General features: G+C 42.3%; 2 protein-coding genes across 3 annotated transcripts in view; one reads left to right on the top strand and one right to left on the bottom strand.

Moving 5' to 3' along the window:
- Nucleotides 1-594, bottom strand: part of hoxa13a (homeobox A13a) — a 3,646-nt gene extending 3,052 nt beyond the window's left edge. Inside the window, exon 1 of the mRNA XM_031756115.2 lies at nt 1-594. This exon is cut by the window's left edge and continues 132 nt beyond it. Within this exon, the coding sequence (XP_031611975.2) occupies nt 1-520 (520 nt within the window). The 5' untranslated portion in view covers nt 521-594.
- Nucleotides 595-7,372: 6,778 nt separating this feature from the next.
- Nucleotides 7,373-12,864, top strand: evx1 (even-skipped homeobox 1). 2 transcript variants are annotated; one of them, XM_031756109.2, is made up of 4 exons: nt 7,373-7,727; nt 9,249-9,601; nt 10,433-10,668; nt 11,158-12,864. In XM_031756109.2, exons 2-4 carry the CDS (start codon nt 9,256-9,258, stop codon nt 11,683-11,685), a joined length of 1,110 nt encoding a protein of 369 aa, XP_031611969.2. In that variant the 5' UTR covers nt 7,373-7,727; nt 9,249-9,255; the 3' UTR covers nt 11,686-12,864. The 2 variants fall into 2 exon arrangements, with proteins under 2 accessions (XP_031611969.2, XP_039461394.1); XM_039605460.1 differs by having other exon boundaries at nt 8,873-9,601.
- The last annotated feature ends 3,549 nt before the right edge of the window (nt 12,865-16,413 follow it).

Genomic DNA, 16,413 nt, shown 5'->3' with positions numbered 1-16,413 from the left:
CCTCTGAAGACGCGCTGATAGTTGGCACTACGGGGACGTCCAGGTAACTGGGGACAGGTTGGTACGGGCCAGAGGGATACGTTGGATAAAAAGCAAATTCCTTTGCCCGGGAGGCGAAATCGTCGCCTGAGGCGGACGTGTCCATGTATTTCTCCCCATATGCGGAGGGGGGCTGCGCTCCGCACGACTTTATGGTGCTGTGATGCGACATTCTGCACGGGTAACCGAAGTACCCGTACGGCAGGGACGCGCTGGACGAATTCTGAGCTGCAGAGCAGGGGCTGCACTGTTTCACAGGCTCGCCCATCCCGGAGGTGTGCACGTCGCTGGACGAGTACGCCGTGCTGGGTGCCAGGGATGCGGGGTGCGCCATCAGATTCCTGCACTGGTTCGCAGCAAAGTTGCCACCAGCAAAACCCTCCATGTTCTTGCTCACTTCATCGGAACCGCCGCCGTTGTCGTAGAGGAACATCACCGACGGGTCGACCCAGCGAGGACGGAGGAGCAGTGACGTTGTCATAGCACGGCATCCAACATTGAAGCTTATGGCTCTTTTTTAAAAAGCCCTCAGACTGAAAAAAGGCAGATACTGCTTCCCGGAGAGTAAAGCCACTCTGACGCGCACAAGAGCGCAGATGTGGCGCTGTTATTGGTCCAGATGTGGTCACGTGACCGGGCTATGCAAAGAGGACGGTAAACATCGGCAGATAATTAAATGGAGAAAAATGCGGCGAAGGGAAGGTGACTGCACCTATCGAGGGGTTTGGCTTTTGTCATATTTGGTTTAATCAGCATGGATGATGTGCATTCATTTCAAAAACAGAATGTAAGGTACACTTTACATGAATCTGTGCTTACGCTCATTTAGGTTTCATGCATCCAAATGATAGAATTTCGTCATTTTGAGAGGGGAAATGTTTATTTTCACATATAAAGTGCAAACAAGAGTCGATTATTGAAAAGTATGCAACAATTTAAAAAGAAAGAAAGAAAACCGTTGTGACCCAGGCAGTTACATGTGACTCATATGCATCGCTTTTGGCCTTTACGCATGCATACTGACTTGCCTTTGTTTGCCTCGCTGTACCAATTCTAATATTCTAACAGTATTTACAACAGAACCTTCTTAGTGTAAAAATAAAGTCTGCTATATCTGTGCATTGCACCGACATACACGGAATTAAACATGCTAATTCTGTCTCCCGCTGATACGCATTTGTTTGCGCTTTATCCGATAGGACGTATAAGATATATATTTTTTTTAAAAAGTATGATCCTAGTAACTTGGAGCCATTGAAATAACACATATATAATATATATAAACACGTATAATGAGGCGCATCCGTGCAGTTCTGAAAGGGAGACAGGATTCACTTGTGTATTTCGATAGCAGTTTAAAAAAGAAAAGAAAAAGAAAAAAGAGGACACGAGAGATAATCTCGTGTTGTGGGGGATTATTTTATACACTTGACTTCAGACATGTTTACAGTATGCAAAGGCAGAAAACAGAAAAGCTCTCGACATGGTGTGTGTGCGTGTTTTGCATAGGACGTAAACGCGGTTGGAGGCCAAGGTCAAGTTGAATGTTGCTGTCTAGCCATCCAGCCCGTCGGTCTATTCAGGCTTTGAAGAGACCGTCTGAGCTCTTGAAAAGAGCGGAAGAGGGGTGAGAATTCCTGTCCCAATGAACGCTATTGGAGGACATTAACTTTTACTGTCATTTTGTGCTCTCCCCTGTTTACTCTTGCGAACTAGTTCGAACCCGCTCCTTCTTCTTCTTCTTCTTCTTCTGGGTGGCACGTAGGCCTACTTTTGAATGCCAGCGTTGGAAATGTAAAAAGAACAGTGCTGAGGTCTTGTTAATTATTCTTTTAGGGGTGTTTCTTTCTCTCTCTCTTTTTCTTCTTCTTTTGGTAGACATGTGTGAAAAAGAAAATGCATGTGTGTGTGTGTGTGTGTGTGTGTGTGTGTGTGTGTGTGTGTGTGTGTGTGTGTGTGTGTGTGTGTGTGTGTGTGTGTGTGTGTTTGTCTGGTCTGCTGGTTTGTGTTTATGACCAGTGACTCTCCGTCTATTCACTGCAGTAGGACCTGATGGATTTTCCCTTGTGGTTCTTACCAGATTTTCCAAATCCACCATAAATTGTCACCTACATGTCCCTGTGTGTACTGTTTCTGCTATAAGACTGGGGAACTAAACACCCAACGAGAAGCTGCTATGGATGGAGGTATTTAGCTTCCAGCCCACAAGCCAAATACTTTATATGAGAATAATAATTGTAAAAAAAAAATTCCGTCACATTTGTTATCTAAAATATGAACAGCTGTAAATTCCAACACATCATTAACTTCGATAATATATCAACTGAAACTAGATATTAATGAACAGTAAACACTGATTTAGGCTGTTTACTTTTATATTGTGAACCGTAGACTTGCTGGCACCGGGCGACAAAAAAGGGATGGACTGGGGTTGTTAAACAAAAGGAAGCTTAAGACAGCAGTTTGTGTTAAAAAAAAAAAAAAAAATAGAAATAAAAAGTGTGCTTGATGCTTTGTCTTTTTGGGGGAGGTGCTTGATTTAGAAGGCATATGATGCAGATGGAGAGGGAGTATTTGGGATGGATATTTTTTTCTCTTCTTTTTAATGAGTTCCACATTTATCCAAAAGCGAGAACACCCAAAGAGATTTAATCTTAATGTTTTGAGTTTGACTAAAAATATAAAATAAATAAATAAATAGCAGCTTGTCGTTACCAACTTTTTTCTTTGTTTTGTTTTTTCAAATGAGCCATTAAACGCGTTTTTTTAACGCTTATTATTAAAGAGAAGAAGTATGACATTCCGAACTAGGCTGCTGTCAGTCTTTTTGAGATCAAAGGGAAATCTGTTCCTTCCTTGGATTTGGATTGCAAAGGCTCTACCTTTTCAAAGATATCTCCGTTTAGACCCATAAACAGCGTCACATGCAACATTTATTTAGTAGTCAAATGGAAAAGTTATTGCATTCGGCGGATTTGAATAATTGTAAGGCTTAAGTAAAGGGGATTCAACACGAGCTGGTCGGGGTTGGTTCTGAAGTCATCGTACAAGAAAGCTCAAGTAATGAAATCATTCATCTGCAATATGCAACAATATTTATGAGTCTTGCTACAAGGCCCGGCCTGTTGACTACACTGCCTCGTGGCGTTCTCGTCAATACGGGCAAAGCTTTTAAAAAAAATCCAAAAACAAAACAACAACAACAACAAAAACACGGTTGCGTTAATGCACACTGTGGTATATGGACTTTGTTCATGTTAAATCAAGCTGCATTTAATATCAGTATTCTTTCCACTCTTTCTGCGCTTTTTTTATTTTCTTGCCCCAGAGAGACTCTTAAAAAAATCGTGTTTTTAATCCCCGTTCTGTCCTTTAATTGTTCATGTTACTGTCCTCCGGTAAGAAGGCCAGTCATGGGGGCGGTCTGCGCGTCCATGTGGTCAGTCCAGACACGAGACATCCCCAAGTACAATGAACACAGACAACAGGAGGGGCCCAGTGCCCGCCGAGGAGACGCACAATTCACCGCTGGCTTGTGCTAAAATCGTGTGGCAGGAACCTTCGTTAGAAACACCTTTTAAACGCTCAGATGATTCACCACTGAATTCTTGTCGGATTTGCATTGTATTCTCTGATTTACGCACAAACGTAAGCGGGATGAAAAGGAAAGACTAAACGGTGATTAATCTTATATCTGTAAGTTCCACTAAATCAGAGTGAATTTAAATGGCATAAATTTGACGTGCACCCCTTGATCTATTTCAAGCATCCTGCAAAGTTTCTAAGACTGCACTTTAGGATTTGGCAGCAGAGCCTGGAGGCTTTTCTCTGAGGTCATTATCAAGGCTCAATCCCGTGTTTGTACTGGCACTGAAGTTATGCAGTCAGAGAAAGAAAGAGCGCATTTGATCCACGGCCTGAGCCCCTGAAGCCTTGGTAAAGCAGTCTATATAAAGTTATGCCCAGCTATAAATTTATATCCATAATAACATAAATTGGGATATAAAACAGGGTGCTAAGAACGTGCAGTCAAATGTCGGTGTTGATCGCACGTGCTTTTGTCAAAAAAAGCTGTCAAAACATAAGAGCCAGTATGTTTTTGTGGTCAAAGCAGGGAACCACAGGGCGGTCACACACTTGTCTTTTCCATATTTTCTGGACGACTGCCTGCACTGTGATTATGACGGACTGCATAAAAGTAACAAGGAAAGCTGGCCCACTTCATTCTTTTTTGTGGGGGGGACGACGACACATGCAGCCAGCTAAAGGTCTACAGTTCCCTAGGAAATCCTTACTCCCACGGTGTTCTCAATGTTCCCTCTTGACTGACATATTTGCTGCAACTTTTCGCTCTGCTTCAGTTTATCTCGCCGTGGGCTCAAACGTTGCGTTAACAGCCTGCTAAACTATAGCCTGTAAGCTGCATGTGAAATCACTTTATTGGCATGCGAGAACCTCAGTAAATATACAGATCTGCGCTGCCTTTCACTGCATGTTCAGTCGGTTCCACATCTGTTGTATTTCTGATCCGAGGCCACCGTCCGACTGAAGTATTATTATAGTATTATTTGCTTCTAAATGCCATCAGGGCGACACTAAGTCATTTTGTCCTTATCTAGCATCATCGTTACATTTTTAATTTGATCGACACATTATCATTATTATTATTATTATTATTATTATTATTGTGTTTTGTTTTGGGGATTTTTTTATTATTATTTTTGCAAAGTTTAAATAAAATATTTTTTTAGCGAAGCGGGTTTTACAGTTTGTTTTCTTTTTCAATAATAGCATCGTGAGCGCTAAAATTGCTCCAAAATAAGTAACATTGCATTCTAAATTGTAGCCTTACCATTTTTTAACTGTAAATATACATTTTGAGCAATGGAGTGAGGTTAAATATGTGCACTTGTTAAGCTGCGTTACAGAGGTTTTGCTCTTTCTGCACTCCTAAAGCAAAGAAGAAATTGTAAATGTCATTAAAACTGCAACTCTGTCAATAAAACGTGACAAAGCGACTGATTTGGAAGAATTTGGGTATTCTTTTTCTTAACCTTAAGGTGATTTTTTCCTTGTTTGTTTGTCTGATTTTAAAGATAGAGACTGAAGTGGCTCGCCCGTTTTAAAATGTTGTCGAAATGTGGAGATTGAAATAGAATGGTTGCATTTCGTTACTTCAGAAATCAAATACCTCTGCGTGGACTGTTTTCCTATCTTCCTAATAATTTTTTTATTGAGTTTTGAAACTTACAAAATAGGTTAAAAAACCATTATTATCAAAGTAGTATTGATTTTAGGGTATTTGGAGGGGAAAGGCCTGCACAGTTTGGCGTTCACGACCTGGAATTGAATGAAAAAATAAAGACTTGGATAATTTAATTAAGAAACCAAACAAAAACAAAGCAAAACAAAACTCCACGGGATGAACAATCTAAAGGCAAACAACTCAAAAAAATTGCAGACGTAGTTGAGTTGACGTAAGGCCCGCTGTTTCCTTACGGGTATTTTTCTAGTCAATCGAGGTGTGATAAAGGCAGCAACTTAACCTATACAGAGATTTGTAAAACTACAAAACTCCTAAAACATTGGGCTTATTCACTGAGGGACCTGTCTGTCTCACGCCTTCAATTACATGCAAATCAACGGGATGCCCGTTTGTATGTTGCTTTGCATCCACACATCATTATTTGAACGGCAGTTGTGGTAAAAAACCCCTGAAAACTGAGGCCAGAAATGTAAATAGGATGATCTTGCCGGCAGTATAACTCAATAGCGCTCATTATTAGAGGCTAAAATTAGTGGAGAGCAGCGAGAAAACAGAGGCACATGAGCATGCAGTGGGGACTGATGACAGCGGCACTCTCGCAAACAAAAAAAAAAACAAACAAAAAAAAAAAACGAAGAAAAAAAATTGCAACCACGCAGACTTGTAAATATCACCTTTCTCGAAGATGTCAGGGACCCACATACCAGACTCAAGAATTGCATGCACTCTTGTGAAATATCGGGGCTTTGCACCTGGTGGGTTGCCCTGCTGCTGCTGCTGCTGCAGAACTAATAGTAAGCCATACCCCGTGATGTTTCCCCTTTTAATTGGGTAATACAGGTCTGATCTCAGTGGCTTGCTAAGCCCTTGGTGTAATAGGGTGTGCGGGATGGAGCAGGGAAGTGCGATAAAAGAAATTCTTACAGCACAGAGATTTCCAGCTGTATAGTCATCAGGACTCGTTTCGCTCCAAGGTCAACGAGTTAACTCTCTGGTAGCTGCGTCATCCCGTTTCAAGGCCAAGTTGAAGCAATGGAGACGGGAGGGGCCACCTTAGTGAGGAGAGGCTAAATTGTTATTTTCTTCCAGGTTCCTTGTGTGTGAAACGCAGTGCGCCTCAGCCAGCGGCTGGCTCAACACCCACCAAACTAATTCGTGCGCAATTCCATCGCGCACTGAAGCACATTTTGTGCTAAAAGCAAACATTCTGACAGATCTGCACCGCCGGGGCCAAGGATTGGATTACACGCAGACTGCGCAGGCTCCATGGTCAAGTTCAAGTTGGGCTGGCTAGTAAAACTAAGGGGCGCATTCTGCAGTGTCTGCCGCGGGGGGCGCTCCCCACTCTTTGATCTTCCCCTGAAGAAGTAGACACTGGAGAGGCGCCTACACTGCAGTCCAATTTTCTGCACTTGTGCCACAAGAATGTGGATCAAATGTTCATTGAATAAAAAATAATAATAACTGCGTTCCATGCTTTGGAAATTGCTTTATGTAAATAAGTAAACCGCGTTTCACACACAGCAAGCTCTCCAAACCAATCCGCTGTCCTTTACTATCTAAGCCACACACAATATACGTGACACTACTGTAAATGCACAAGGTCACCCATTGCGCAAAAGCATTTTTGAAGTGTTATCTCAGGGTGATCACAAGATTTTATCTGCCCCGGCCACGACCCATTACGTAACACCCAGCGAGTAGCAGAGCAAAAGGATCTTTAACATCTTTTGGCGCTTGACCAACAAACACTGCGCGATGACCGGTGTTCAAAACAAAAGTAACAAGTTCTTTCATTTCTTAGGCGTAATTATGTCATTTTGTGGTTAACAACTCCAGGTTAATTTTTAACTCTGCGAAGTACGTTTTTTATTTTAAGCTTAGGTCTCCTAAACTCGATAGATAGATAGATAGATAGATAGATAGATAGATAGATAGATAGATAGATAGATAGATAGATAGATAGATAGATAGATAGATAGTCATAGCCTAGATAGATCAACAAAAAGAAAAGGAAAGAGGGGAGGGGTTTTTTTTTCCAAACAGATGAAAGAGTCGGACGCGAAAGCCAAAGGAATTTCCCTCACTTCTCATCCGTCGCTCTGGGGGAGGGGTGGCTGCTCGGGGCCTTTTCTCACTTTCGGACAGGCGAGGGCGCACAAGGACAGCGGAGGGTGCTGGAACCCCACAGTCTGTCCCTCTCCTCTCTGTGAGACCACATGACACCGCCTATCTGTGACACACGATATGCATCCACATACATGCAGCCACACACAGCCTCGCAGTTCAAAAATCACGAAAATCGCATGTGTGGAGGCATCTCTGATATCACCCACCTGGATAAAGTGGCTCAGTGTGCTCAAAGAGAAACGTGATTAAGGAAGTCATCAGCCTCGGCTCTTTAAAATGTTGCACTTAAACGGTACGTTGATGTTTGAATGCTGTCTCCAGGCTGTAATTGTTTTTAAGTTATAGCACGAAAGCCTAAAATTTTTGGTAGCTGGGAGTTTAGAAACAGTCACACCAGCTTTTAATAAAACTTTATTTGCTGCAACTGTGTTAAATAAATGTTTTTGGCCACGTTGAGTGCAATGAAGATGTCTTTACGCCTCGGAGGCAGAGTTCAAATGTGACCACTTCTAAACAGCAACTACAAGCCCTATGTGCAGCAGGTTAGCGCTCCCATTATCACCATTCATTGACTTTTTGCTGAAACACTGCACGTCTGGGGAACTGGAAAAACGGCCACTGCCAACATAAGAATCCAAAGAACCCCATCACAGTGTCATGCTTTTGTTTGGATTTCTTTCATTTGGAACACGTCATTTCAATTTCACACTGATTAACAGCAAATGCTGTGCACACGTGATCATACAAATTAACAATGCAAATCACGGTGCTTGCTGTTTAGGCATAAAGCATAAATGGTTTCGGTTCAACGTTTCCTTTTTTTTCATCTCTAATCGGCCTTTATCTAAAACCTGACCGCAAGACCTGACCTTTGGAGACTTTACTTGACTCCACTTAAGATGATGATAACAATCACAAGAGAGAGGGGAAGGTGAGGGGGAGGGAGGGGTGAATAAAATGTAAATACATAATTTAACTTAAATGACTGATATGATTTTGACGAAATGACTTTGTGTTAATTAGTTATATTTGAGCAAAAGCAAAGCTGAACTTTATTTAATAAGTAGAAAAAAAAATATTTGAGCATATTAACTGATGATTAATTTTATCTGTTTGGTGGGGGCGTTAAAAAGGCTTATTAGTAATTTAAATATACTGTAATGCAATAAAAAGCTAAGTCTTAAGCAAACATTATTTTACTACTACTACTACTACTAATAATAATAATAATAATAATAATAATAATAATAATAATAACAATAATAACAATAATAATAATGGCTTAATGCATATTTCAACACCACAGATACATCACCATGTAAATCCTAAATATGCTGTATAGATAACCTTTCTTGTTTCTGCTGCCTCTTGTTGTGCCCTCTGACATCCCCCACCCCCCATCTCGCCGTTGCCGTTGCTCCTTCTGTTTACCCACAGATTCAGTCAATGAGTGTCGTCATCAGGGGGGACCATCGTGAAGACTGGGTCATTAAGAATGACAGCTCTGAAGAAAGAGAGAGAGAGAGGGAGAGAGAGGGTAAATGGTGATCCCTCCCAGAGCTCCCACTCGGCACTCTAAAGCGGTCTTCTCTCAGGTTCAGACCGGATTGCATCCCCTCTTTTTTTTCCAGAAGCCTCTCCTTCTCTTTTAGGACGCAATCTCCCACCCACCGCCATCCCCGCTGCACGCACACACGCGCACACCCCTCCAACCTGAGATTCATCTCCTTGGTTTTGACGGTTCGCCACGAAGTCGAGGTTTGCTTGTTTTGTTTTGTTTTTTCTTTTAAGTCGTGCTTGTGATGGAAAGCAGAGAGGAGATGGTGATGCTGGCAGAGGGAGGTCAGCTTGGCAAGAGCGGCTCTAATTTGTCGGAAGCCAACGGGAGCCCCGTGCGAGAACCACCAGGCAAGCCGGGCCACAGAGGTTGTCTAAGCCCAGGAGCTGCACCCTATTCCCGCGACAGGAGCGACCTAGCAGCGGAGGATAGCGCACGGAGAAATATGAGCGCCGACGCGAGGCTGGTTGGCACGTCTACCTCCGGAGAGAGGCACCAGGGTGACCATCACCACAAAGACGGCAGCAGCTCAGACACAGAGTCGGACTTCTATGAGGAAATTGATGTCAGCTGCACGCCTGAAAGCATGGACTACCCAACAGCTAAAGGTAGGCTGTGTGGGTGCAGGTTGGATTGCATGCTTGTACGAAGGAAAGGCAAAAAGCAATAAACATATTGGCACTGTAGGGTGGAACAGAAAATGTAATATTTATGCTCAATGAAACAGATCCAGGGTCTGCTTCAGGTTCAAAGACTGCAGCTGCAGTCGGTGCTATACAGCTATTCTGTCAACTGATCGGTGTGGCTGCAGACGCTGAGGTGACACCCACAGTGTAACCTGACATTTCCCTCACTGACTTTGCCAATGAGTTACTCGTACTGCAAATGTGCTTATGGGCTACTTAACCAGGAAAAATTTGGAGATTCAAGAAAAAAACACTGTCAAGTGGTTCAGGCAGCTGTGAAGGTGCAAACACCCACTGCTCAGTTTATAGTGAATATCATGTGTGAAGTCTTTATGAATAAACATTCATACGTGAAACATTTGGAGTAGCAGACCTCAGACTAAACGAATGGTAAATTAACAAACGAATGAAAACAATACAGTTTAAGTATTGATTATTTTCAACCAACGGAAATTATTGTTCATATCAAATCAATTTATCATGGAAAATACCTCTAGAGAAAAAAATAATAGTAGTGGAAATTGCATTTTAATTTAAAAACTACACCAAATGAGAAGCTAAGCGAGCAGTCAGGATGTCTCTTATTTTTCTAAAAGTCAAACAAATAATGGAGTTAGCCTGCTAGTCTTCAAATGGCAGCGAATGAAATAAATAAAACGTTTCGATTTGTTTTGGGTCCTGTTTAAATTGTAAATGTGTGCGTTTTACACCCGATTCTAATTAAAATGTGCTTATTCTTTGTTTTTGGTTCAGGTCGAAATGGGGATTCTCCAAGCCACCCGAACGAGTGCGGTACTGAGCCCAGTAAGACTGTCCCGGGTCAGGGCTCTCTGTCTTACGCAGCAGACCAGATTCGCCGGTACCGAACAGCATTCACGCGAGAGCAGATAGCACGCCTGGAGAAGGAGTTTTACCGGGAAAACTACGTGTCCAGGCCGCGGAGATGCGAACTTGCGGCCGCTTTAAATCTACCCGAAACCACCATCAAAGTAAGATTTCATCTCAGGGAAGCGGGGCTGAATTAGGCCTCTTGACCATCAATACTCTGTGAGCTTGTGTTGATGTATATCAAATCCACGGCAAGTGCATAATGGTCAGGCTTACGTGAATGACTGCCAGTGGTTTATTTGTGTATGGATAGAAATAATCTCATGGAAAATAATCTCATAGAGTAAGATCAAAATAGTCCATACAGGAAACAAAAAAATAAAAACGATTAAGAAGCAGGCACCGCGTTATGTTGCCACAGGTCATATTTATTTATTTACTTGGGTTGGTATTTTTTGATTTGATGATAGTCAAATGTCACGCAGTCCACAATAAATAAATAAATAAATTACAGTAACAAGTTTCTCCAACCCAAATCCAAATACTGTCATGAGTGAAAAAGCCAATCATTATCTACGCATGTGCTTGTGTTGTTTCAGGTCACGGGGGGGATTGTGGTTAATATTTGATCCGCTGTGTCTCCTTCACAGGTGTGGTTTCAGAACCGCAGGATGAAAGACAAACGGCAGCGTCTGGCCATGACTTGGCCTCACCCCGCCGACCCGGCCTTCTACACCTACATGATGAGCCACGCGGCTGCCACGGGGAACCTGCCCTACCCCTTTCCATCGCACCTGCCGCTGCCCTACTACTCTCACCTGGGCGTCGGGGCTGGCTCAGCTCCTGCAGCCGCCCCTTTCTCAACCCCCCTGCGCTCTCTCGATAGTTTCCGGATGCTGTCTCATCCCTACCAGAGGCCCGAGCTCCTGTGCGCCTTCAGACACCCTTCCTTGTACTCAGCTCCCACTCACGGCCTAGGTCCCGGAGGAACTCCGTGCTCCTGCTTGGCGTGTCACTCCAGTCAGTCCAACGCCATCTCAACCAGGCCTTCCGGCCCGGACTTCGCTTGCTCCCCAACAAGCAGGACTGACGCGTTTGTCACTTTCACGCCTTCAGTGCTCAGCAAATCCTCATCTGTGACACTGGACCAGAGGGAAGAAGTGCCTCTGACCAGATAAAAAAAAAACTCTTGCTCCACATAAGCCTTTAACCACAAGCTTTTTAACCCTAACGTATTATATGATCAGGACTGAAACAGCATGAGGGGTGGGGTTGCCAGTATATAAACAGTGAAAGCCAGTTTATACTTGGGGAGAAGAGAAAGCTCTCCAGCTATATGACGCGCAAAAGACCTGCTGTTATTGAAATATAATAATCCCATCGAAGAGCCGGGGACATTGGGCTGAAATATGACCGCATGGACAGAAACTCCGATTTGATTTCTACAAGATTATTTTGACTGCTAAGAGAGAGAGAGAGAGAGAGAGAGAGGGGGCGGGGGAGAGATAAGCGGGGTGGTCCAGAGAAACGATTAAATCTCCGTGATTGATGACGTTAAGGTTTTGATCATTATTTGTCGCCTCTTTATGCGTCCAAAAATCAGCTACACGTATTGTTAGTTACGCGAGAATGATGCTTTCCATCTCTCTTTTTTAACAAGGGGATTTGTTAAAAGACTGCGGCCGTCTCATTATAGCTAGCTCTCCACACCGGGGCCCTCTCGACGGCCCGGGCCGAAATGTGCAGATGCTAGTAAAATTATTAAGTGATGTATATGTAAGACCGGGTGAATTCTGAGTGTTGAATTAAAGATAATGCCAGGAAGGTTTCAGGCAAAAGGTAACAAGGCGCCGAGGGAACGGATTACCACAGCCCGCACGATCTGAAGAGGGGAGGGGAGAGAAAGATCAGAAAGAGGATGGAGAGAGGACAATCAAAAAAGAAAAAAAAGAAGAAGTGAGCATTTTAAGGCCACCCAACACTCTTTCTTTCTCTGTTTTCTCCCATGACCATAAAAGAGACAGCGTGATTAAATTATGCCCACGGGCCTTCTTTAAAACCATTTTTTCGCTTTGCACTGTTACACCAGTTTAGCATTTTGTGTGGGAATACGGAATAATGTGTCACTGATTTTTTTCTTCGTTATTTTATTATTATTATTTTTATTATAAAACTTTCTATTTGGTTCGCTGTTTTTTTTTGTTTGTTTGTTTGTTTTTGTTTTTTGTGTTATGACTGGGTTGTCCTTATCGTTTAATTTGCAAATAAATACTGTCAAAGCATCGAAGGAGTGAGGAGTGATCTATACGCGTATTTCAGATCCATTTAAATAGCCAATAACCAATATGTCACTTTAAACTCACAGCAATAGAATAAAACTGGTTCAAGCAAGTTTTTTGTTTTTTGTTTTTTTGCTTTTCTCCCGGTCATCTTCCTTGGTTTGGTTTCGTTCAGCTTCAAGCGTATTAAGGATCTTCTCCATTCACAATTGGTTCAGGTCCGCCAATCCTACCGCCTCCCCTCAATAATAACACTAATTTTGTTCTCAAGTGGTAGCTGTCAAAACACCAGAGTGCGCCCCCTCCTATTTCCTGATGGGACCGTTAGATTGACCGTGACAGTTAAGTGGTCCCCGGGCTCCGTTAACGCCACTCATATTTTTCTCTGCGACCACTTAATAGACGCGACAGAATTAGTTGTCTGCAGATATTGGAAATGCAAAGAGATCGATCATTCGGAGAGGAGCGCCAACAATCAGCGGGATCTTAATTGGCCGCATTTGACCGGGCCCGAGCAAATTAAAAGAGTTTTTGGAGCGTAATAGGATTGGCTAAGTGCTGCGGCCCGCGGAGAGACACACAAATCACCCTTTAAAGGGAGTTTTAGGTCGTGGATTAGAAGTTATTGCAGTAATAGGCGAGAAAGTGTGTGGTATTTAGATTGGGCCTCGAAGTAAAAAAAACAAAACAAAAACAACAACAACAACAAACGAAAAAACTGGCCAATTGCGCGCTTACATAATCGAACATGAAGATTTTATTTTCAAAAAATGCTTTAAATTTAGGTGACAATAATTATTCTAATTATTCCGAAATATGACGATTTTGGAATATGAAATATATGAAATATGAAGATTCCTGCCAGTGAAGCCAGACACCAAGAAGAACAATTTAGATACCAAATATGATTTTAGGTACAGTGTTTTTTGTTTTTGCTTTTGTTTGTTATTAATCCTCGGGTGCTTTCTGAATTAAAAGACTCGTCCTAATCAGACTCTACTGCACCCACAAAAACGGCACCGTTGAGTCCTACCTCCCCACCAGCCCACCCTGCTCCCTCCCGCGCACGCGTTTGATTGATGGCCTTATTAACTGGAGTTCTTGTAAGTGTGACCGAGCTGATTAAAATGCATATGTTTGGAATAATACACCGTTTAAGCCTCCCGGGTCGAGGCGAAACCACAAGGCAGATTTATGTAAACTATCAGCCGGTGTCTTTAAGCCTGATGGGGACACGGGTCACGCAGGAAAATTGCTTTAGTTTGTGCATAATAAAATCGCACCATAAAAATAAAGATGAACGGGGCGGACTAACAGAATATTCAGAAGGTGTAGTCTCTTTAAAAGGAAAGGGAAAATGGTTTCATGGTGGGTTCTTTTCTCTCTTTTTTTTAACTGTCTGGTAAATTTGGAGCTGACTTTCAACAGGAGCAGCAGCACTACACGGCCATCTAAACCTCGAGTCACACTGTGCCAAAACGACGCATTAAAGTGAGGCAAATTACAACCACATTTACTCAGCCACACATATGGGCTCCCATCTCATCGCCGCAGAAACTATACGGCTGAATCCTCAGTGGGCTAATCCGGCATCAACATGCCATTTAATCGCTGGAATATTGCGTGTGACTGAGCTTCAAGATATGATGGGCTCATAGATTGCGCACATAACAGCAATTACATCAGCCTTATAAGATCCTATTAGTGCGAATTGGCTCAGGTCTCCCCAGCTCCCACAACCAACACAAAGCATTTTGATAGGGGCGGTGCAGTGCAGCTGTCCACCGACAGCAAATTCAAAAAAGAAAAAAAAAAAGAATCTGTGGCTGCTGTTACCGCTGTTTAAATTGGATTACATCCTAATTTACAGACCCCTGTCGTAACGCAAGAGGCTGGCGGAGGCGTGGAAGGACCAATCACCAAGTAATGATGATGAATGGGAGATTAATGCGCATACAAGCAAGACAATTTGAGCCTTCATCTGTTTAAATAGGCTTCCAATATCATTTGGAAAACGGAGGTCACGTTAAATCAATCGGGGGACGCGTGAAAGTCGTTTTCGGAGGCGTCTTTATCAACATTATTTACGGTGCACCGGAGACAGCTATGTGCAGCAAGAAAATGGGACGGCTGCTGCGTGCTTATGTGACAAAGAAGAGCAAGCAAGACAGCGCAGGACGAATCCAGGCTATCAAAAGATGCACTTAAATCTTCATCGTTAGCTGTTCAAATTAAGTGGCGGCCACACCGTTTCTCAGGGTGTCTGCGCAGACCCAAGAGAGAATCTGTCCCCTGAGCAATCCAGATGAACTTGGTTGGTTTTGTAGAGTGGTTCTTTGAAGCAATACAGAGCTCAGTGTCATAATTTGGAAAGAATTGTGGCTCAGAGCACAACTCAACACAAGTTTACAGCCCTAACGACTCAAGAGATAACAAAAACTCTCATTATCCCTTGTAAATGTCCACTTCCTTAAACATATGATAACTGAAAGTCTTTCGTTTGGGCCTAAAACATCGCGAGTACTAAGCAGATCTTGGAAACCGGTTCAATTAATTCAAACAGCAAGGAAAATCTAGTTTGCAGGCTTCTTATTGTGTTGCAAGCCGGATCAACTTTGCAACTGAAAAGTACCAACCAGCAGACCCATCTACCACAGAGGAGACAAAATACAACGGCAATTATAGTTGTTAAATGTTATCAGGGGCTTCTACACAACAGGTTTAGGCTATATTCAGTGCAAAATGAATAAAAAAAATATACATAGGCATCGGAAAATGACCTACTGATACACGTCATCCAAACAGAAAAAGGATTATATTCAGCACAGAACAAACAGTGTTTTAAATTACTGACACCAAACTTTGCAGCACACATTAAACATTATTTGTTAACCTTCCAGGGTTTCATCTATTGAATATGACGAAATTTAAACAAAGGCGTGATGTGTTAAATACTCAAGAGTTACCAAAACTTACAGTTAGGTCCATGGTGGTCGACAAAGACACCATTTTTGTAGCAGTGGATTTAAAATCATACAACCAAAATGTGATTGAAGCGCAAACTTCCAGTCTTAAGTCAAGACTCAAGTTTTTTTATTATTTTTTTAAAGAGCAAACAAACAAAAAATCTGGAATAACCGTTTAGAAATTACAGCAATTTTTGTGCACAGCCTCGCATTTTCAGAGGTTTAAAAATAATTGGACAATTGATTGACAAGCAGTTTTATGGTCTCTCTTCTACTTTTTCATTCAGACATACTATATGAAGTTGAGTCAAAGCGTTTACTTTATATTTACTTATAGCTTTTCACTGTCATTTTAAAATATGTGGTCCAAAGAGGTGTCAGCGTAAGTGTGTAATGCTAGTGAAACGAGGATGTTATAGTTGTATGCACTGGGAAAACCCACTGAAAAGCCCAACTCTTCAAGAAAAGCACAGATGCTGCTACCCTGTAATCTTCTGTGTGCAATGACAAGAAACATAATGATATAACAATGCTGACCCACGCAGCATGTTAAAGATGGTGACAACAAATGTGTGTCTTCTAACCAATTCTGTACAGTGAATGGTTTTATGAAAATATGCCCTCTTGCAAAACACACACACAAACAAATGCTAAATTTAAG

This window comes from Oreochromis aureus, linkage group 22 (assembly GCF_013358895.1).
Source record: "Oreochromis aureus strain Israel breed Guangdong linkage group 22, ZZ_aureus, whole genome shotgun sequence".
NCBI classification, from domain to species: Eukaryota; Metazoa; Chordata; class Actinopteri; order Cichliformes; family Cichlidae; genus Oreochromis; species Oreochromis aureus.
This window is presented reverse-complemented; position numbering and strand designations above follow the sequence as displayed.

Coding starts and splice junctions, on each gene's coding strand:
- evx1 (XM_039605460.1), top strand. CDS start 9,238: ATGGAAAGCAGAGAGGAGATGGTGATGCTGGCAGAGGGAGGTCAGCTT. Junction 9,602..10,432: donor GGACTACCCAACAGCTAAAG/GTAGGCTGTGTG, acceptor TTTTTGGTTCAG/GTCGAAATGGGGATTCTCCA. Junction 10,669..11,157: donor TACCCGAAACCACCATCAAA/GTAAGATTTCAT, acceptor TCTCCTTCACAG/GTGTGGTTTCAGAACCGCAG.